Source organism: Bos indicus, chromosome 2 (assembly GCF_029378745.1).
Source record: "Bos indicus isolate NIAB-ARS_2022 breed Sahiwal x Tharparkar chromosome 2, NIAB-ARS_B.indTharparkar_mat_pri_1.0, whole genome shotgun sequence".
Lineage (NCBI taxonomy): Eukaryota > Metazoa > Chordata > Mammalia > Artiodactyla > Bovidae > Bos > Bos indicus.
In genome coordinates this window covers 19,198,761-19,220,429 of record NC_091761.1, presented here as the reverse complement: position 1 = coordinate 19,220,429, position 21,669 = coordinate 19,198,761, and the positions used below count along the sequence as shown (strand labels likewise).

The following is a 21,669-nucleotide window of genomic DNA, read 5'->3' as shown; positions in this document are numbered from 1 at the left end:
TTAGATGCTTGTGAAATGGTCCAGGAGTCTTATAATGTAGTATTCCTATAATGACACATCAGCCTGGGAAATCTACACAAAAGGAGTGATGTCCGATAAGTCAATTGAAGACATATTTTGCTTCTTTTGTGTAAAACAATAATAATTAAGAAGCAAATCAGTAGATCCTTTGTAGAATATTGTACATCAAAATAAAATGGCAAAAATATTTTTCCCCAAGAGGATGAGATTCACCAACACCTAAACTCTTGTTTCCATACAATACTATTTGTGTTTTTTAAAAATTCATCTAAATATGATTTCATCTAAATCTAAAGAAAAAATAATCGAGATTCTAATACAGATACACAGAAAATGAACACAAAGATAAATGGTGGCCTGAAATAACACATTTTTTTTTATAGCAAATACTTCATTCACTTAGTAAAACAAACATATTTTTGTACCAGTGTATACGTTCAACAATGTTAGTAGGGATGTGCTACCCAGGTGACTAACTTATCTTTAGTGCTATTGAGAGATGGACTAAATATGTAAGAACGTTCAAAATTAAATTAGAAAAGATATACAGCATCAAATTACCAGCTGAGGAAAAGGTACACAAACAATAGAAGCAGGACCTCAGGCGTTGTTAAGTCCAAGCGCTCAGTGTGAAATTCCCCAGACACATCACTCCTGCCGTCTATACGTTTCATTCTATCATGGTTCACTTATGAAACTTACGAAATTTTGGCTTCTTATAGTCAGACTCAACCTGTACATTTCCTGATACATTCGAGGTTCGGGAGTTCTTTACAGCACATGACATAACAATTGTTTCAGAGACTGTTATTCTGGAGCAGACAGTGAAACTCCATTGCAGTGGCTCTGCCATAGTTTTTAGGGTCCCAAATTAGGTTTAACTCTTTTGCTTTAATGAATCCTTTTTGAATATTGTTTTCCCAGCCCAAACATTTTTCTTTATATGTAAATCTTCCCTTAATCTGTTAGATTTCTGTCCCACTTGGCAGGAGTTTTTCACACTATTAATGGAGATGAAACTGTATTTTATCTTCCTGTAATTCATTGAGTCAATAGGAGGAATGGATTTTAAAATAATTCTACCACAAAGTAAATTGAGCAGATTCTGTTTAATGACCTAAGGTAAGTGGATCAAATATGATACATTTTGATACATGAAAAAAGCAACTGAATTCCTGTAGCATTAATATTAGATGGTTATTTCACTAACAAAATTTTAACGATTATTTCTAACCCAACGGGTATTTAAATATAAAATACCTGGAAATATGTGGACATTGAAGATTTCAGAAACAGAAAACACATGCAACTTTAACTTCTTTTGACTCACTTTATAAATTCTAAATTAAACTGACTACCATTTATGGGATATCTATGCTATGAGATAATCTAAAGCTGTCCTTTATAGAATAAAAGGATGTATTTTTAAAAAATTATACTGATGACCATGTCTTTTATGATCATGACAGGCTCAGACATATCTGTTCTAAGGTTGTTTTTGTATCTACTCCATATAGGTAACTTTTTATTTTGTCTTTAGGGAGGAGATGACCTCTTTATCCCTATCTTGTTTGAGAAGAGTGAATAAGACAATTACATGGAGTAATTTTTTAAAGTTAAACACAGCTTGGTCCTTTGGTGTACGAATGAACTGAATAAAAGTCCGGGCTTTTATTTTACAGGTGGAAAATCCGAGACCTGAGGGTCCCAAGATAACAAGCCAGGCCAGGGGGAGCCCCGTCCACTGTGCGCTGGGGTGGTGCCCTTCACAGTCTGCCAAGCTGTCCCTCCTGGCCGGGATTGCCAGCTATATTGTAGGCTGTGCATGTATTATCCACGTACTGACTAATAAAATGCTAAATAGCCTGCCTGAGAAAAATACACCTCGTGGACAAAGTAGGATGAAGTCATTTCAACCATAAATGCCAAGAGAACCGAACATTTGGTCAGTTGGAGATTTTATGAGAAGGTTCATATTTAAATTCCTTCCTCCAATAGGAAATAAACATTAATAATGATTGGGAAATTTTCTCTTTTTCTGTTTTGGGAAAGCAGAGTATATGGGTAACCACACATACCTCAAATTCTTAAAGTTATACATTACTTAGATTTAAAATACCCCAAACTCCCAAGTTCAACCTCTAACCTTCTGGGTCCTTGGCTCCAGGGAGCCTGCTACCCTCCTTTTCGACTGTTTCATGGTCATCGAGGAACAGACCTGGCATTAGTCAGCAGTTTCTGAATTTTGACCCACAATAGGAAAGATACCTTGAGACAGGAGAAATAGATGGAGGCAATTACAAACAGCCACTTGATTGATGGTTGACATTGTCAGGGCTGCACCGTATGGCAGATTGCAATGGTGTTGAACTCCCCTTGCTACCAGTGGATGTTGCTATTGGCAACCGTGCAGTGAAGCCAATAAAAAGGCAAGAAAATGAGAGGAAAACTCAACCTTAGTGGAAGCCGTAGGGTTTCTGCTATAAATTACATTCCCCTTAGCAATAAGCAGCATCAACATTCAGGGTAGCCACAGTGCATGTAGCTGTCTGCAGTCTCCATCGGACCCTGGGTCTAGTTTTATCATAAAGCACATGCTTTAAAATTTTGCTCTAGATACACTGGCATTCATCTTTCTGGGCTACTTATTTATTTATCATTGGGGAGGACGACAGACGTGGGTTCACCTCTGCCTCACATGGACTGATTTTCAGTTCCCGCTTGTGATACGAACATGATGTGACGCGACGGCTGGAAACACCTGCAGTCCTGCTAGCTGCAGACCCACAACCAGGGTCTGGCCCTGCCTCCACCCACCCTTTTTCCTCACCTGAAGGAGGGAGACAGCCCGGCAGAAGCTATTTTCCTTTATAGCTGAGTGACTCGGAAAACTGGCTTAATAAAATCCATAAATCTGAACAACCTCCTCTCACCTGCTCTGCAGAGGCAATTTTTCCTGCACGTATTTTCTCCTCGAGTTTCTCCAGTCTTCCCCACAGAGACAGTGGTAGAGGGTTAGCTGGGAACATTATTTTTTAGGGTTCCCACTCCTTCCTTCTCTCTTTTGTCAATCCGCTCCCTACTCAAGTGTGTCTCTTTTCTAAGCAATTGATGACAGGACGTACCTTCATTTTCTTTTGATGACAAGTGCCATTTTTCCTTGTTTGGATTAACGTTCACCTTCCCTTTGGCCATCTCTTACCGCCTGCATTGGCCCTGTATTTTCCTTGTTAGTCATTTTCTTTTGGCTCTCCTCTCTTCCCTCCTCCTCTTCCCCCATTTGCCTGGTTTATAATTTTCTTTTCCTCCATTTCTGGTCATGTAGAATCTTTCTTCTTCCTCATGGTTACCTTGCTCTTCCCTTACTTCTGTTTTGGTTCCTTAATTTACTCATTCTTTAAACATTCCCCCAACGTCTACTATGTGCCAGGAAGACAATGTCCTTGGTGGAATTTGGCCCCTCTTTCTCTGAGTAAAGTTAATAACTGACACTGACCAGCAACAACAAGAACAGAAGTGGTTTTAAATTTTAGATTTTTTTGGAACTGGAATGGGCTTCAAGGTTCATCTGGTCCAGAGATTTCGAATTCCTCAGAGGCCCTTTATGGGCCGCTGGGTATGTAATCAAAGAGATGAGGCTTCATAGGGCTCCCCCAACCCAGCTTCAAACAGAGGACTTGGACTTTTAGATGTTTTATGTCTTGGGGATTCTTTGTAAGATTTATTTGAACAAAGAGTTCTAAGGTTCAGTTATGTTTGAAAATAATTTCTTAGTGTAATCTCATTTGACAAATGAGGAAAAAGGAAGAAGTTAGTGATTTGTCTAAAGCCATCCAGAGAATAGTACCAGAGCTAGGGCACAAGTCTAGCTTCTAGCCCAGCATTGTTTCGTTTTTTTCTTTTTTTGGTTGCACCTCATGGCATGCAGGATCTTAGTTCCTTTGTGGTGGAAGATTCTTAACTACTGGACCACCAGGAAAGCCCCACAGCGGGGCCTTTGGATAGGGCGTACAATGTCCTCAGCCTCTCAGCATCCTAATCTCTGCATCTGTTTAATAGAGCTTATTCTTATCTATGGGCTTCCCAAGTGGTGCTAGTAGTAAATAACCTGCCTGCCAGTGCAGGAGACATAAGAGACCCGAGTTCGATCCCTGGGTTAGGAAGATCCCTGAAGGAGGGCATGGCAACCACTCCACTATTCTTGCCTGGAGAATCCCATGGACAGAGGAGCCTAGCGGGCTACAGTCCATAGGGTCACAAAGAGTCAGTCATGACTGAAGCAATTTAGCATGCACACATTCTTACCTGTTATAAACCTGGATTTCTGTAGGATATTTGTTCACTGCCCAGACTGTTATTTCTTAATCTTTCAAGCATTATATTTTATACTTAAGGAAAATCCAAAATTGGGGAGCCCTCCATTTGGCTTTCAGTTGGCACTGGCAGTAACCTTAAACTTCATGCTGAAACTCATCACTAGAACTCAAGTTGTCAATGATTATTCTCCGTGGCTCTGCTGTGTCCTGTGAAATGTCTCACTGTTGGAAATAGTTCTGAATGTTCCCGTGTCACTCATGGTAAATCCACCTATAGATTTTCTTTCATCCTGACTTTTAATTAAAGTCTATCAATCCTGCTAGGAGAAGACTTGATCTACATTGAAGGTTGAATCTAAAAACTGAAAAAGGGGACCACAATCCCAATGCAGTGTTACGAATCTTGTGTAAACACCAATCAGACAAACACATTTGCTGTCTTCCTACTATGGACGTTTTTAGGGGAAACTGGGAATGGCTGGTTTTTGTAAGGATAATATAGGTGTCTCTTTTAGGTAGGCAATTCTGAAGGCTCTGATCTATCATTAAGAAGCTTTAGGATTAAAAATAAGATATCTTCACAGAATACAAATTGGGATTCTAAGGACAGTCTGGCACAAAAGGGAGCTTGGGAGAGGAAGCAAAGGCAGGCATTGTTTGGCTTGTAACAAACAGAATAGCTGTATGCAAAATGAAGCAGCACTAACGACGCCTTCACTGTTCAGCGTTCCCTCAGCTCCGAGTGAGCAGGGCCAACCATCCTCAGGTCCTGGACCCACAGCTGCCCTCTGCCCAGAATCTTCGTCTCAGCCCAGAATCTTCGTGCTCATCAGGGAAAGGTGAGGGTCCTGGGGTGTGCTTGTTGCCCCCACTTCCTCCTCTGCCCTTTTTGCTGACACCACACTTAAAGGTGAAAGTCCAGGCATGCTTCTCAGCACATCCCTGAGGTTTTATGTCTGTTTGAGCTTAAAGGAACAAAAGAATGGTGTGCGGGACCGAAGCCGGTTCTCCAGGGCGCAGTCATCTTGCAGCAGCAGCTGGCCTGAAGGGTTAGTTTCTGTCATCCCTGGTCTCCATGACGTTGGCGGAGGGGGCGGAGGCAGCTGCGGAGACGAGCAGCCTTTTCTGGTGCAACTCTTCCCACTTACTTCTGTTGGTGGCCACGGAATCCAACATTGGCTTCAGTTTCACATTGACCTTCACCAATGCCTACAATAAAACAAAAGCAGGCAGGGGAGAGAGGAACCAATCATGATCATGATTTTCTAGCTTTCACTTGTGAGGAGAATGGAAATGGGCTGTAAGAAATGAAAATGATGATTATTTTGGTAAACATGAGCTATTTACAAGAAGCAAATATGCACTTAACATCACTGTGTTGTATTAATAGAGCTTATAGAGAAAATGAAAAAATAAGACAGATGTCTGTGTACTGCTCCAGGGGGTGCCAGCCAATTTGATTATGATCCTGTTTTAAATTCACATCAAATAGGAAACAAAATATTCAGCTCACACAAGTCTACTAATATGTGTATCTTTGCCTGCTAAGGAGGGCTCCAGATCTCAATAGAACAGGAAGTGAAATTTTTACAAAAATAAACCTATCATTTGCTCCACCGTAGATGAATCTGGGTGGATTCACCTGAATGAGAAAGGCCAGGTAAAGTCCTGAAATGAGAGGAGCTCATTTTTTAAAGCACAGGATAGGGGAACAGTGCTCAGTGTACAGATCGACATGAGAACATGCATGGAAATAGACACGAGAGAAAAGAAAAAGGGGTGTGGAAGAGAGAGACAGATGGAGGGGTGTGGAAGAAATGAGGGAGAGAAAAGGTAGGGTGTGGCCACAGGCTGACCAACCCCAAGGCTAAGAAAGGTCAGGATCCAGCCTCCTCACTTGCAGGAGACCCTTCTAAATATCTGTTTTGCACTTAATTTTGTATCATTTAAAAAAAAACAATGGTTCCCTATTCCCAAACACTACAAACTTCCAGCCTCACAAATCTTGGATCACAGCTCTAATGGGACATAGCAATGAATAAAACAAGGATCATGGAGCCGTGAGGCTTAGCCCCTGGAAATGCCTTGGTCAGCGTTCTGTGGCCACAGATTATACCCGGAGTCCCATGGAGACACCCTGCAGGTGCGTCCCATTCATCACAAGGGGGACAAACTGTGACCATGTGACTAAACCGCCACCATTGTAGGACACCTCCCAAAAAGCTTTCAAGCCTGACCGGTGGTTGGCAGGTGCCCCAGAGCAAAGTCCTCCAATAGGAAGAAGAGCTGTTTCTGTTGAGGATGGACTACCCTGATCATGACTGCAGTGTGTTAGGAAGACCAGAAGCATTCCCTAAATACGATTCCACTCTGGGGAGTTTCAGAGATACAAGTGTGATGTGACTAGATGGAAGTTAAGCGAGGGCTGGAAGTCCAGAAATAATCAGGGAGCCTGCTGAGCAGCGAGCACTCCACTCTGGCCCAGGTGGAGCCCCTTCACATTCACATCCCCCAGACAGAGCACATCATCGTGATATTTATCACACCAAGCAATGACGTCTACTTTGAAATTGGATGTATTCGTTATTCCATGTGATAATAAATCACAGCACCATGATAATTCAGGCAGTAATCAAAATCCCCTTTACATCATGAGAAAAATGCAGGTGCCTGTTTTCTGCTCAGTGCAGTGATTTTATTTAGACAATAGTGTGAGAGGGGGCGATGAATGCCATGGCTTTTAGTATAGTTTGGCACTGGCTCCTCTTTGCTCTGATCAAGCCTTTTAATTAAACCGACCACTATAATTCCTATGGAAATTAGTGTTTATGTTATTTTCCTGCTACAAAAGCATTTCTCTAAACTTTTTTTTTTAATCCCAGGAGCACAAATTGGAATTTTTTTCTGCATGAAATGTAATTAAAAACTCATTTGATTACTATAGTTCTGGCTCTGTTTTACTTATTAAATTCCTGTAATCAGTTTTCTTTTATGAAGCTGCTGGGAAATGATCTCAAAAGCAACACATTTTTCTCTTCCTTGGCAGGTTCCCGAGCATTTACTAAATTACATTCATAGCACCTGCCCATGATTCGAATTACTCCACCAATTTATTTCTAAAACTATTTAAATTTATTTGGCTTAGCCCCAAACAGATTGCTTTCTTTTGTCTAGCTCTTTGTTCTCTGTCTTGCTGTCTTTGTGTTGAATATAAAAATTTTTGAGGGGGTGGTATATATTTCTCAGTATTCCTTTTTCTCTTTATTTCATACTCTCCTTAAATACAGAATTGCCATACTGGAATATTATTTTCTTCTAGTCAGGTGCTGGTTCTAGGCAAAGGGAGCAAGAACTTCATCTTAAAGAATAATTCTTACACTATAAATTTGTTACACAGAAATGCACTTAGCTGGGAGAATATGGAACTATTAGAATATTAGGAAGGCAAGGCATGATCCACAAATCTAAATTCCAAGGTTTACGGTGATTACATGCAACGTACCATCAGCAAGAGAATTGCTCCCAGTATTTAGAAAGATACAGGTATTCCTACGAACTTCTCGTCAGTGAGTGATACCCGATAAATTCTGTGCAAATGTTACTGGTTATCTGTCTTGTTTGACTAATTCTTCTCTTAGCAAAAGAGAAAAGGGACATGTCACCCTTCTGCTCACTCTCCACACACACACAGAGGGATACTAAACATTATGTGCGTGGTGTCATCCACTGTGGGATGCTGAGTCCCTTCTGTGACATCCCCTCCGTGTGACCTTTCAGTGTTTAGACATGTCCAGAGGTAGTAAACTCATGTCCTCCCCGGGTGGGTGTGTCCAATTTCCTCTTCATCCTGATTTCAGAACGTCATTCTTTCTACTGAGCTATGTATCCCTGTAACCAGCCTAACAGTTCTAGTCCTCTGGGTGCTCTCCCTTTAAACCCAAATCTACTGAGCAAGGAGGTCCAACCAGTCCATCCTAAAGGAAATCAGTCCTGGGTGTTCATTGGAAGGACTGATGCTGAAGCTGAAACTCCAATCCTTTGGCCACCTGATTCGAAGAGCTGACTCATTGGAAAAGACCCTGATGCTGGGAAAGATTGAGGGCAGGAGGAGAAGGGGATGACTGAGGATGAGATGGTTGGATGGCATCACCAACTCAATGGACATGGGTTTGGGTGGACTCTGGGAGTTTGTGATGGACAGGGAGGCCTGGCATGCTGCAGTTCATGGGGTCGCAAAGAGTCGGACACGACTGAGCGACTGAACTGAACTGAACTGAACTGAGCAGTAAACCAGTGACTCCTGTGCACCTCCAGGTGTAGGTTATGGTTGATTTACTGACCTCAAAACCCAACTTGGGCTATATATGGATATCCTGGGGGCTCCCAAGCCACTTCAGCTCCCCCACCCTGTTGGTGGCCCATCACTGACAGGACCCTCTACACCCTGGGGACACAGCCCGAGGCATCTGGCCATCCGGGTGGCTGAGGGGCCTCACGTCCTTCCTGATTCCAGTCAGGCTCCACTCGTGAGCCCACTTGTGACCAGCACATACATTTTATTCTATATTTTATGAATAAGTCATACATTCACTAGACATGTAGTCTAGTGAATACAAAGGGTCCCATATGTATAGTGTTAAACATCTCCCTTCACCCCCTGTCCCAGAGATTCCGTTTCTGTTCCTAGAGGCAACTGATATTACCAGTTTCTTGGGTATCCTTCAAGAAACATTTTATGCCTATGTCAGTATAAGTATGTATATTATGTACATATATTTAAAAAAGTGAAAATGTTAGTCTCTCAGTCATGTCTAACTCTTGTGACCCCATGGACTGTAGTTTGCCAGGTTCTTCTGTCCATGGAATTCTCCAGGCAAGAATCCTGGAATGGGTAGCCATTCTGTTCTTCAGGGGATGTGTGCTGGATTTTTTTTTTTTTTTTCATTACTTTAAACATTGCTCAGTTTTATTGAGGAGAAGGCAGTGGCAACCCACTCCAGTACTCTTGCCTGGAAAATCCCATGGATGGAGGAACCTGGTAGGCTGCAGTCCGTGGGGTCGCTAAGAGTCAGACGCAACTGAGCAACTTCCCTTTCACTTTTCACTTTTATGCATTGGAGAAGGAAATGGCAACCCACTCCAGTGTTCTTGCCTGGAGAATCCCAAGGACCGGGGAGCCTGGTGGGCTGCTGTCTATGGGGTCGCACAGAGCCGGACACGACTGAAGCGACTTAGCAGCAGCAGCAGCAGCAGTTTTATTGGGGAAAGCATTTAGGTTACTTAGAAATAACATGATCCTTTGAGGCTTGTCTTTAAGCTTCCCTTGGTGGATCTGGAGCAAACTTTAGTCTAGGGCTAATTTGGCCCCATTACTAAGACAGTAATCTTCTGAGAACTGTGCCCAGAACATCATATATTTCAAGGTTTTTCTCTAAAATTCTGGGTGGTGGAAGCATGGACTACTTCCCTGCCTGTGTGAACTCTGAGGATTACTCTGCTTGCTCCTTTTTGCTAGATCTTTCCAGCCTCAGTGGTTTCCTCACGTGCAGGGAGCGAACAGCACAAAGACTCAAGGGGCCACTGCAGATCTCTGGAGCTGTCTTACGCAGCCGTCTCTTCTCTGCCACTCTTCCCAGAACGCTCACCTCCTTGGCCTCCCTCGACTCCTGATTCTGCCTCCTTATCTCAGTGAGACCCCTGACTCTGCCTGGGTGCCCCTCCCTGTGCTGTGGCCTGGTCACTCCCCACAGGGAGTAAGCTGGGACACCTGGCGGGCTCATTTCATTTGTTCCCCTTTCTCATGAATCTGTATTATGTGGCTGTTGTCCACTGTCTGAAACTTGTTTTGTGTATTTTTCTGTTTTTTTTTTTTTTTTTTTTTGGTGTTTTATCCCCCCTATTACTATGGTCCAGCAGTGGAAGTTGCTAATATTGGTTTTAAACAACTCTGTCTTGGGTCCCAGCCCATGAGCTCCAAGGGAGAGTGGAAACAAGGCCTATATCTTTAGATCTCTAGCTCTGGGAACAGCAGCCCTCCTCCACCCTGCCCACAGAGCAGTGGCAGGAAGACAGGGGAAGGTCAGGATGAGTAGGGTCAGGACGTTCTGACCTGCTACAAAATCCTGCTATAAAAACAACCCCAGCATGACCCCCTTGGGAAATGAATACAGTATTCTGTCTTACTGCCATAATTCCTAAGACCGTGTTTATACCAGCTCACTAAGCTTCTGGGAGGCAGATTTTGGCCTTGCTTTCCCTCTGCCACCAGGATCTACATCTGCCATCATCTGGCCCGTGTGTGCTTCTCAGTCGACCACAGTCACTTCTCTGAACTCAATTGCTGGATCGATGGAGGCAGATGCACTCCAAGGAGGAAGCCAACAGAAAGCTGTGCTCTTAGAAGAAGTCCCTACTCCTACATTCTTGCTGAAAAGGGGCAGAGAGGAACCCCACCAAACTAAAGGCAGTTCAAAGACTTCCTTTGAACCTGAAAATGTCCAACTACATCATTAATACCTTTTAAAAAAACTTTGAGGCAATTATCTGAGCTGGCTATTTATTTTTTTTAAAGGCCAAAGAGAGAAGATGGTTTTTACTTCCTATTGTTGATTCATATATTCCCAGGGTGTTGGCAATAAGAACTGTATTTTCTGATTTCCTCCATTCCCCACCCTACTCAAGAGAAATAATCAGAAACTAACAGATATGATGGCATGGTAGAGAAAAGAGAAATTAAAATATTTTTAAAATACCGATTGGGGGGGTAAAATTTAAAAATAGACTTGGAGCCCCTCTTAAATGTCTTGTTTGAGGCAATATCCTTGTAATGAAGATGTGATTACTTACAACCATGATCATTTAACTTCCTCATTGAAAATGTCCAAAAGCCCACTTGGGGGTTGGCATTTTGAAATGGAAAGTCATAGGTGGCATGACCAGCTGGTGTCATCTCTGCTCAAACCTTCAACAGGAGAAGCAAGAATGCATGCAAGTGGTGGCAGGACCTGAAATTATTTAGAATTCTCAAGACTGGCCACTCACATGTGTAAAGAGCATCTCCAAGAAACAAGAAGGCTTCGACTGAAGGTTTGTGACTTCAGAGAGAAGTGGCCAATTGTGCAGCAAATCCCAACTTTTCAATTAGTGAACTGTTGAACTGCTAATCTTTCCTGGTTCTCAAAGGTAAGGATTAGTCCCGATTGCATCTGCCATATTCCTGAATTTTACATGCCATGTTGCAATGATGTAGTTGCTAAGAATCCCATTTGGCTTGTCAGCCTTCTACTCCTCCGTCATGTTGTAAAGGCCAGATCGTGAATTGTCCTGAACTCAACTCATTGCCTTCCTGTGAACCCACCTCTGCTGTCAGGGTTACTCCCTCAGGGAATTAAGTATTAGCATCTCCACCCAACTGCCCAGCCCGGCAATCTACAGGTCGTCCATTACATCTTTGTCTTCCCCCGCATCCAGACTATCACCAACTCCTCTCAATCCTGCTTCCAAAGTGCCCCCATGTGTCAGTCTAGCGCCATTTGAATCGCCCAAGCTCAGGTGACCCTCACCTTCTCCACTGACCCTGCCTGGGCTCCCTGCTTCCCTTGAGTCCTGTCCAATGAACTCTCATTGCAGCTATCCTGGTCAATCAAAACCATTCATCTGAGCCTGCTGCTCTCTACCCTGAACCTTTCGGTGGCTCCTATATGATATGAATGTGTTGCAAGACCCTACTAGAAAAGGAGAATTGTGGCATTAAAAGGTAATGAAACCCAGAAATAAAACAAAAAAAGAACCATAAAGCTGAATGGAAAATCTGCATTGCAGTACAAAACCGAATTACCAAACACTAAAATAATCCCGTTGGGTCTTCTAGAAAACCTGAAGTGCACACTTTTTTGTGCATTTTACCATTTTTCTGAGTAAAAAAATAAGCTAACTTCCACATGGTGTGTTTGGCAAGGGAGTAGCCGAAGTGTTAGTTACTACATGTGAGAGCAGATGGAGCTGGCTGTGGGGTCCAGATGGGAGGCAGCAAACAGATTCCTCCTAAACCTCACTCCTTCCCTCCCCAGTTCAATGGCCTCTGAAACTCAAGGTTGTGTAAAAATTAATTTGCATTAAATTGCTTAAGATAGTGTATTAACTACCACGGGAGGCTTCCAGCAGATTTTAAAACTTGTTTCGAAAAACAAATAACCAAACAATAATGGTGAACACAGAAGTGAACCAAGACTTTCCTGGATAAATGTTTCTAGACATTCACATTAAATATACTACCTTTAAAACAAACCTTTAGTGTGTAATTGGCTCAGGCTGGAAAATTAATAATAATCGTTTATATATGTCACACATGTACCTGCTCCAGGCACCATGTACTGCTGGGTTTTCCCCAGGCTAGAACACGATGGAGTTTAAAAGGCTTATGACTTCTTTCCCATTTGGGGAGGGAGTCATTTACTCCACCAGGGCTGTGGTATCTCTATCAGAGATTGCTAGTTGCCTTTCCAGTAAGCATTTTAGCCTCCCTTAAGCTTAGGGACTTCCCTGGTTGGTCAGTGGTAAAGAATCTGTGGCCAATATAGGAGACTTGAGTTTGATCCCTGGGTTGGGTAGCTTCCCTGAAGAAGGAAAGGGCAACTCATTCCAGCAGTCCTGCTTGGAAAATCTCAGGGACAGAGGAGCATGGCAGCTACAGTCCGTGGGGTCATAAAAGAGTCAGACATGACTTAGCAATTAACAAGTAACAACAGCAAAGCTTAGGAATGGCCAGGGAGGAGCAAGAAGAATTTAGAAAAAAAGCTTCTGAGAAGACTCTTAAATGAGAGTATATTCATTTGGGAGGTGCATCTTCTTGTCCTTGCCCCTCTCTCCTTCTTGCTGCTGGAATATTAACATGATGGTTAGAGCTACAGTGACCATCTTGTGACCATGAGGCAATCTTGAGTATGGCAGCCACGTCCTAAGGGAAGATAAACAGGGCCTCGGTCTCTGACTGTTATGGAACTGCCATATCATAGAAACCTAGAATTGACTTATTTGCATTATTATTATCAGAGAGAAAAGTAAATTTCTATTTTGTTGAAGCGATTGTGATTTCAGATGGTGACTGCAGCTATGAAATTAAAAGATGCTTGCTCCTTGGAAGAAAAGCTATGACCAACCTAGACAGCATATTAAAAAGCAGAAACATTACTTTGCCCACAAAGGTCCATCTAGTCAAAGCTATGGTTTTTCCAGTAGTCATGTATGGAAGTGAGAGTTGGACTATAAAGAAAGCTGAACACCAAAGAATTGATGCTTTTGAACTGTGGTGTTGGAGAAGACTCTTGAGAGTCCCTTAGACTGCAAGGAGATCCAACCAGTCCATCCTAAAGGAAATCAGTCCTGAGTATTCAATTGGATGGCCTGATGCTGAAGCTGAAACTCCAATACTTTGGCCACCTGATGCGAAGAACTGATTCAGTGGAAAAGACCCTGATGCTGGGAAAGATTGAGGGCAGGAGGAGAAGGGGACAGCAGAGGATGAGATGGTTGGATGGCATCACCAACTCAATGGACATGAGTTTGAGCAAGCTCTGGGAGTTGGTGATGGCCAGGAAGCCTGGCATAATGCAGTCCATGGGGTCGCAAAGAGCCAGACACGACTGAGTGAGTGAACTGAGCTGAATTGTGATTGCAGATCTCTGTTACTAGTACCACATGCAATTCCTGATTGAGAGAATTGATGTCAGGATGTAGGTCTCTATTTTATGGCTACTTGTGTATGTGTCAAAAGGTTCTAACCATCTTGATACTTGGACACATTGATCTTTGTATCGAGGAGTTGTGAGACAAGTTTCTTTGGCAGTGGGTTATAAGTGAACTGTAGTAGGCAGCAGAGGCTAGATACTGTCCTCTTACCCTCCCTCAGGGAACAGTTCACTCCATGTGCTCTGAGTGGGTACATCATTCAGGCCTGACCAACAGCAGTGATTGACATAGAGATGTGGATCGGATGTGACCCAAGCTAAGGAAATCCAAGGTCTTACAAGGTTTCCCCTGGACCTACTGGAAATGAGCTTTTCTTTTCCTTCTTTCTCTTGGTGTGATAATACCTAGAATGAACATGTGACCTTATTGCTGCCAGGATGTGTGAGGAAAGCTTGGCTGAGAATGAAGGCAAAACATACCTAGCTAGAGGCAGAGAAATGGGGGCATCTGTCTTATGATGGCCTTTGAATCCTCTGGATCTGTCCACATGCCGCCCAGTCAGCTGTACCTCTAAGTTTCCTGGCTGCTTAAACCAGCAAATTCCCATTTCTGCTCAAACTCAATTGAGGGAGTCTCTGAGCTCCAAACACTGGGTCTTTGGCCATTGTCCCTTATTGTTCTCTGTCACCTGCAGGAACTACTTGAGGTTGAAATCCCCTACTAGACTTTGAACTGGTGGCTGCCATAAGGGAGTCTCAATTTTCCCAACATAAAAAGTTGCTGCTGGGCTTCCCTGGAGTTTTAAGAATCCGCCTTGCAATGCAAGAGACACTGGTTCGATCCCTGGTCAGGGAAGATCCCATATGCTGCAGGGCAACTAAGCCCATGAGCCACAACTACTGAGCCTGTGCTCTGGAGTTGGTGAGCTGCAACTGCTGAGCCCACGTGCAGCAACTACTGAAGCCCGTGTGCCTAGAGTCCCTGCTGCACAAGAGAAACCACAGCAATGAGAAGCCTGCACATGGCAACTAGGGAGTAGACATCACTCTCTGCAACTAGAAAAAGCCTGCAGGCAGCAATGAAGACCCAGCACAGCCAAAAATAAATACACATTTTTTAAAAGTTGTTGCTAATACTCAAGGGTCAGCCTTCTCCACCCAAGTTCAATAGAGTCAGGGACCAGCTAGCACTTATCTCCCTTATCCTTGAACCACTAGAGTCTGCCAAACAGACTCTTTAAAAGGTTTTAAAGGCTGGTGAGTCTTAGTCTCCCATGCTATGGGGACTCAGGACACCAGCAGAGACTGCCAACTCTCCTAGTGGTGAGTCAGCAGAGCTATGGGATTTCACCTTGCAAGGAAGGAACGCTCAGAGGTCTGGGGTGACTTGGCATGCATTTAGCCTGGATTGTTCCTAATGATCAAGTGAACTCAGACAGGAAAAACAGCAACTAGCTGTTTTTACTTTCTCCTTAGTGGTAGTTCAGTATTACTCCACATTTATCACATCAGGTGAGATTCTCTTTCCAGCTGAGAAAACTCTTTTTCTATATGTGATCTTAACTCGGCAGATTCCTTACAGCAGTAACAGCTGTAGGATCTATTCAGCAATAGCAGATTGTCTGTGTCTGATTTTTGCAAGTGCCAAAAATTACTGTCAGAGCTTTCTGTTTTGTTAGTGATATTTGAGAACTTAAAATCTAAATAATGTGACAGAGTTACTCAGATAGGAATCGTAAGTAAAGACGATAAAGCCACAGAGGTAATACTTGGTTTGAGGAGGGCAAGCAAGTTCATTGGAATCCAGGGTAAGGATGAGGCAGATCTATATTTGGAATCCTAAGGGCACGGTCTGCTGCTGCTGCTAAGTCGCTTCAGTCATGTTCAACTCTGTGCGACCCCATAGACGGCAGCCCACCAGGCTCCCCCGTCCCTGGGATTCTCCAGGCAATAACACTGGAGTGGGTTGCCATTTCCTTCTCCAATGCATGAAAGTGAAAAGTGAAAGTGAAGTCACTCAGTCACGTCCGACTCTTCGAGACCCCATGGACTTCAGCCTACCAGGCTCCTCCGTCCATGGGATTTTCCAGGCAAGAGTACTGGAGTGGGGTGTCATCGCCTTCTCCGAGTAATAACTTAGAATGAGATCATTTTCTCTCCAAGGTTTGAAGCAGATTAGTAGTGCGTGTAAAAGAGAAAATACTCTATTGCAATTTTCTCTCCCTCTTTTCTTTCTCTTCCCATGTTCTTCTTAATCTCTCAGAGGTTACTTGTTTCACTTTTATTTTATTTATATGTTCAAGGGATTGCTTTGTGGAAAATTTATATTTATAAATTACATTAACATTAGGAATTAATGAGGCAGGAATTTAGTCTCCTTGGATTAATAGCATTGTTATTTCCACAATATAGGGTTGCTGCTGCTGCTAAGTCACTTCATTCGTGTCCGACTCTGTGCGACCCCATAGACAGCAGCCCACCAGGCTCTGCTGTCCCTGCATCTTAAACTCAATGTCTACCCAGCCAAGCCAGTAAAGTTAATGAATGAAATAGGCTGGGAGATACAGCTGGGAGAGGTGGGGCCTGTGGCAAATGGAACATATTACACTTTTATAAACCATGTTCCACTGAAAGAAACGGGACTGGGTCTGTTCCGAGGCCACACACTTGCTCTCAGTGACAGACAGTAAAACACATTTGGCCAAAGTGGACTAATAGCTTCTGAATACTGAATGTGTTCTGTGTCCGGGTGCCATCCTAGGGCCCCTCCAGATGTGAGCTCGTTAAACCTCGCAGCAATGCAGAGATCGTGATGTTGGCCCTGTTTTGACAGATAAGGAACCTGAGACTAGGGAAAATCGACTTAAAAGGGTCAGCGTTTCCATGGGTAAGTGTACAGCAGACCTGGAATGCTGCAGGCTGAGGACAGAGCCTATGGAGTCTCCCCCAGGGATCTCAACTAGGACGCTGGTGGCGCCTGCATCTCACAAGTGGCAGCAGCGTCTGGGCGGTGGTGCAACTTTTCTGCTCCAGTGTCCTCAGCACTGTTAGGGGACAAAGTCCCAGGAGGGAGGAGGCCTCACTAAGGAATGAAAAAACACCACTTCCCAAGCATTAGGTGTAGACAGTGAGTCTTTTATCTGTGACTCGTCTACTCGAGCTTACCCTGGGAAAATAAAATGAGGGTTTGAAGTAGTAAATCACAGGCAAGCCTGAAGAGGCTCCTGTGCACAGGAGCAAGGAGGACCGCTTCTTCTGCTATAATGAGCCCCTCTAGGAGACTGTCCTACGTTACCCTGTTGGTCGGGTTTTCAGAGCGCGTTGGTAGCTAATCAATCATGTTCATTGTGTAGGCAACATCTGGACTTGGAAGGAATAAGCTGCTGACCCAGAAGCCATAGGCTTTGATGAATGGGGCCTCATGTAAGCGGTGGTTGGAACATGTAAGTAAAACACAGCCACATGGTAACAATTTTACCTCTCCATTCACCGAAATATTTCCCGGTAAAACTATGCCACTTGAGATGCCATAGACATATATATCATCTATTGTTTTTGCAAATTTCAATGTGTAAAAAGAACCATTAAAAAATTTTAGTTTGTTGAGCTGCAAGCATGTGTTTACTATGTACTTTCTGTATACTTCTCACAAGCTTGGGCTCAAGGTTCTCTAAACATAACAGCTAGGGTGCCTGTGTGGGAGAGGGTTGTTGCTGTTCAGTTGCTCAGTGGTGTCCAGCCCTTGGTGACCCCATGGACTACAGCATGCCAGGCTTCCCTGTCTTCCACTATCTCCTGGAGTTTGCTCAAATTTATGTCCATTGAGTCAGAAAGGGTTGTAAAAATGTGGAGTTCCTTGCTCTTGCTGTGAGTGGTTTTCTGAGTAAACTATCAAGGTACCTCCAAGAATGGATTCTATAATACCCTATTAACACTTGCTCTTCTGTTTTTTACCTGATATTTGTACTAATGAACTGCTTGGTGTGTGCAGGGCAAATCTCATGATGCCTGAGCATTTCTTGTGAGTTTAAAGGTGGTCCTTGTTGTCAGCACCAACCAGGGCTCAGATCTGAGACAGGGAGGGAGCCATCAAAGGCTGTGCATCCCACTGCCCTAGAACAATAGAGAATCAGAACCAAAGTATCCATGAGGGATGCTTGTCTTTAGATGAACATCCTTGGAGACAAAAATCCTCTATTATTTTAGTGGTCTCTTTCCATATGGCAAGAGAAACTACTTTTTATTAATTTTACAGCATGATAAATAAAGATTTGGAGGAGAAAGAATAAGAAGACAAAGAATATTTTACACATTCCACTGGGTGTATCATTAGCTGGCATTTTGTTCATAGAAAGGGGTCAGCTTTAAGATCTGAGGAAGAGACGCTATTGTGGCTTCTTTATTATATTGCTGCTGCTGCTAAGTAGCTTCAGTCATGTCCGACTCTGTGCGACCCCATAGACGGCAGCCCACCAGGCTCCCCTGTCCCTGGGATTCTCCAGGCAAGAACACTGGAGCGGGTTGCCATTTCCTTCTCCATTGCATGAAAGTGAAAAGTGAAAGTGAAGTCGGTCAGTCGTCTGACTCTTTAGTGACCCCATGGACTGCAGCCCACCAGGCTCCTCTGCCCATGGGATTTTCCAGGCAAGAGTACTGGAGTGGGGTGCCATTGCCTTCTCTGTATTATATTGCTAACTCTCCCCAAAACTAAGATATGGGGAAAGTTTTTATGTGTGGGAACAGCAGGACGAATACTCTGAATATTTTTAAATTAAATTTTAAAGTTCAGTTTAACGAAGAGAATATTAGAATATTATGAACAAAAACTTCCTAATAGGCACCATTTTTCATCTCAATGTTGGGAAGTTTTGTATTCATTTAACCTTCAGCTGTTGATCATTTATCCCAATAAAGAGACAAACTAGATTTGTTTTTGAACTAAATTACAGAGCTTCTATGGAAAAATAAGCAAGAATACTTAGAAACTACTGAAAGAGAAACGGGGAAGGTGAAACTAGGCTTATCATTAAAGTATATTCTAGGGACTGCCTCAGTGACTCAGTGACGGAGAATCCGCCTGCCAATGAGAGAAACACGGGTTCGATCCCTGGTCCAGGAGGATCCCACATGCTAAAGAGCAACTAAGCTGATAAGCTACAGTTACCGAGTCTGTGCTCTAGAGCCCGGGAGCTGCAACTGCTGAGCCCACTTGCCACAGCTCTGAAGCCCTCATCCCCTAGAGCCCGTGCTTCACGGCAGGAGAAGCCAGTGCAGTAAGAAGCCCTCACAAGACAACGAGAGAGTAGCCCTGCAGTAAAGAGCCAGCACAGCCAAAAAAAAAAAATAATATATATATATATACACACACACACACAGACATATTATCTAAAGCAATATTAATTAAAACAGCATGACTAGGCAGAGAGAGTAATAGAACGGAATAGAAAGAGTTAAACTAGAATTGTTTAAGGGAATTTGGTATATGATGAAGGTGATCTTTTAAATCATAGGGGAAAAGATTAGGAAAAAACTGATGGGAAAACTGGGTAGCCATCTACAAACTTTGTATCCAACACAATAAAGTAAAACCAGATGAGTCACAGATATAATATAAAAAATGAAACCATAAGGTACTGAAAGAAGTTCTGAGAATTTAAAGACTTTCTAATTTTGGAATGGGAAAGTCATGATCTGTATGATAAAATCCAGAAGTCATAGGAGACGAGTTTGACTACATAAAATCAATGTATTTCTGTATAGCATAAACAGAGTGAAAAGTGAAAAGATAAATGACAACCTGGGGGGGAGTGGAATTGCCACTTTTGCTACAGATAAAAGTCTATTTCTTTAATATGCAGTGAGCTCCTACAAATAAATAAGAAAAGACCACCAGCCCAATAAAAAAAGGGCAAAATGTGGAGCATTTATAGAAAAAAATACAATTACTCCTAAGTAAATAAATCTATACTAAAAACATGATCAAACTCATTTATGGTATGGAAAATACACATTAAAACTATAATGAGATAGATTTTGCACCATCATATTGGCAGCATTCAAGAAGTTTGATAATAGCTTGTCTTGGTAAGAGTATAGATGAAGAGGCACCTCAGCCATCGCTGGTGGAAATATAAATTGGTTCCAACTCCACAGAGAGAAAGTTGGCAATATCTATCAAAATTCCCAATGCCCATATGCCAAGTGCCCAGTTATTCCACGTCTAGATATTTATTTTATAAATAAAGTATGAAGATGATGCATTTACAAGGATATTTATAGCACTCTGTTAATAGCAAATCATTAGAAACAACATCAGTGTTCAGAAATAATAGTTATCGATTAAATAACTCATTTTTACATCTTTAAAATCTGATATTCTGCAGCCATCAAAACTAATGAGATAGCTGCTGTCTGGACATGAAAAAGGAGTAATCTCAAAAATATATTAAGGGTAAAAAAAATAATGTATGGAGCAGGATAGACATTCATATATGTGTATATATAGATATATACACACATATACGTGTGTGTGTATATCCATATGTGTATTATACACCAACTATATCTGAATAAAAGAAAAAGCTAAAAAAACACTATATTTCTGCTTCTACATAGATTATCTTTGGATGAAATTGGGTAACAGTGGTTGCCCTGAGGGAGAAGACCTGGGTGACCGGGACAGAAGTATGAGGCAGTACGTCTTCTCTCTAATACTTTTGTGCCTTTTGTGAATTTTGTTCACTGGGCATGTATCAACTATTTAAGACTAAACTATTTTATTTAAAAGTTTAACGTGCACTGATAATAGAATTAGCAACCTTTGATCATGCATTAGAATTATTCAACTAGCAAGTCATTTCATTGTTCATAAAGCTCACGAGTACAGGATAAAAAAGAGAAATACTTATTTCATAAAGATCAAAATAATTTAGTGCTTTGCTACCATAATTCAACAATTATCTCAGTACCTTAATGCACAGCATGCTAATGTTGTAAGCCTCGGTCCCCTCTCCCCCGTCCACATTCCGATAAGGGCCGACTACTCATTGATTCTAAACATTTCCTCTGAAAAGCAATCAATGTCCCCTGCCTGGCCATTAAATGGATTTTGAAAAACTCTTCAATCCGTATCAGTCTCATATCCTTATTTAGTTCCTCAAATTTGCCCTCAGCTGGGAATTGTGCAGGCGACTGTGATTCTGTTGTGTTCACCACTCCTTTGAAGGGCCCCATCCATCATCATTTCTAGGCCTTTTCTGATGCAATGTAGCTTGTTCTTTGTCTTTCTTAAAAACTGAACGGCTGTTAAATTATCCATTTATCTTCCTTCAGATTTTGTGTTCAGTTTCTCAGGCCCTCTCAGGGCTGTCTTTTCTACCTTGCTTGCTGACTTTTCATTCCATTTCCCCTGTTCTTAGAGACATCTTGGTTCACCATGCTGTCCTTTAAAACAAACTCCCTGCTTCCATCTGCTTGCTGTGTGTTTGAAATCTGCATCATTACTCAGACAGATATGCTTTTTAAACTTTGTTCCTTCAGGACGGCTTTGAAAACTTGGCGATAATATGCTTCAAATTTTATATGTAGGTAGTGGAGTATATCGGAGAAGGCAATGGCACCCCACTCCAGTACTCTTGCCTGGAAAA

General features: G+C 42.5%; 1 protein-coding gene across 1 annotated transcript in view; it reads right to left on the bottom strand.

The window, feature by feature from the left end:
* Window positions 1-369: 369 nt before the first annotated feature.
* Window positions 370-21,669, bottom strand: part of PDE11A (phosphodiesterase 11A) — a 425,081-nt gene continuing 403,781 nt past the window's right edge. Inside the window, exon 20 of the mRNA XM_070798928.1 lies at window positions 370-5,546. Within this exon, the coding sequence (XP_070655029.1) occupies window positions 5,388-5,546 (159 nt within the window). The 3' untranslated portion in view covers window positions 370-5,387. The remainder of the gene's footprint in view (window positions 5,547-21,669) is intronic.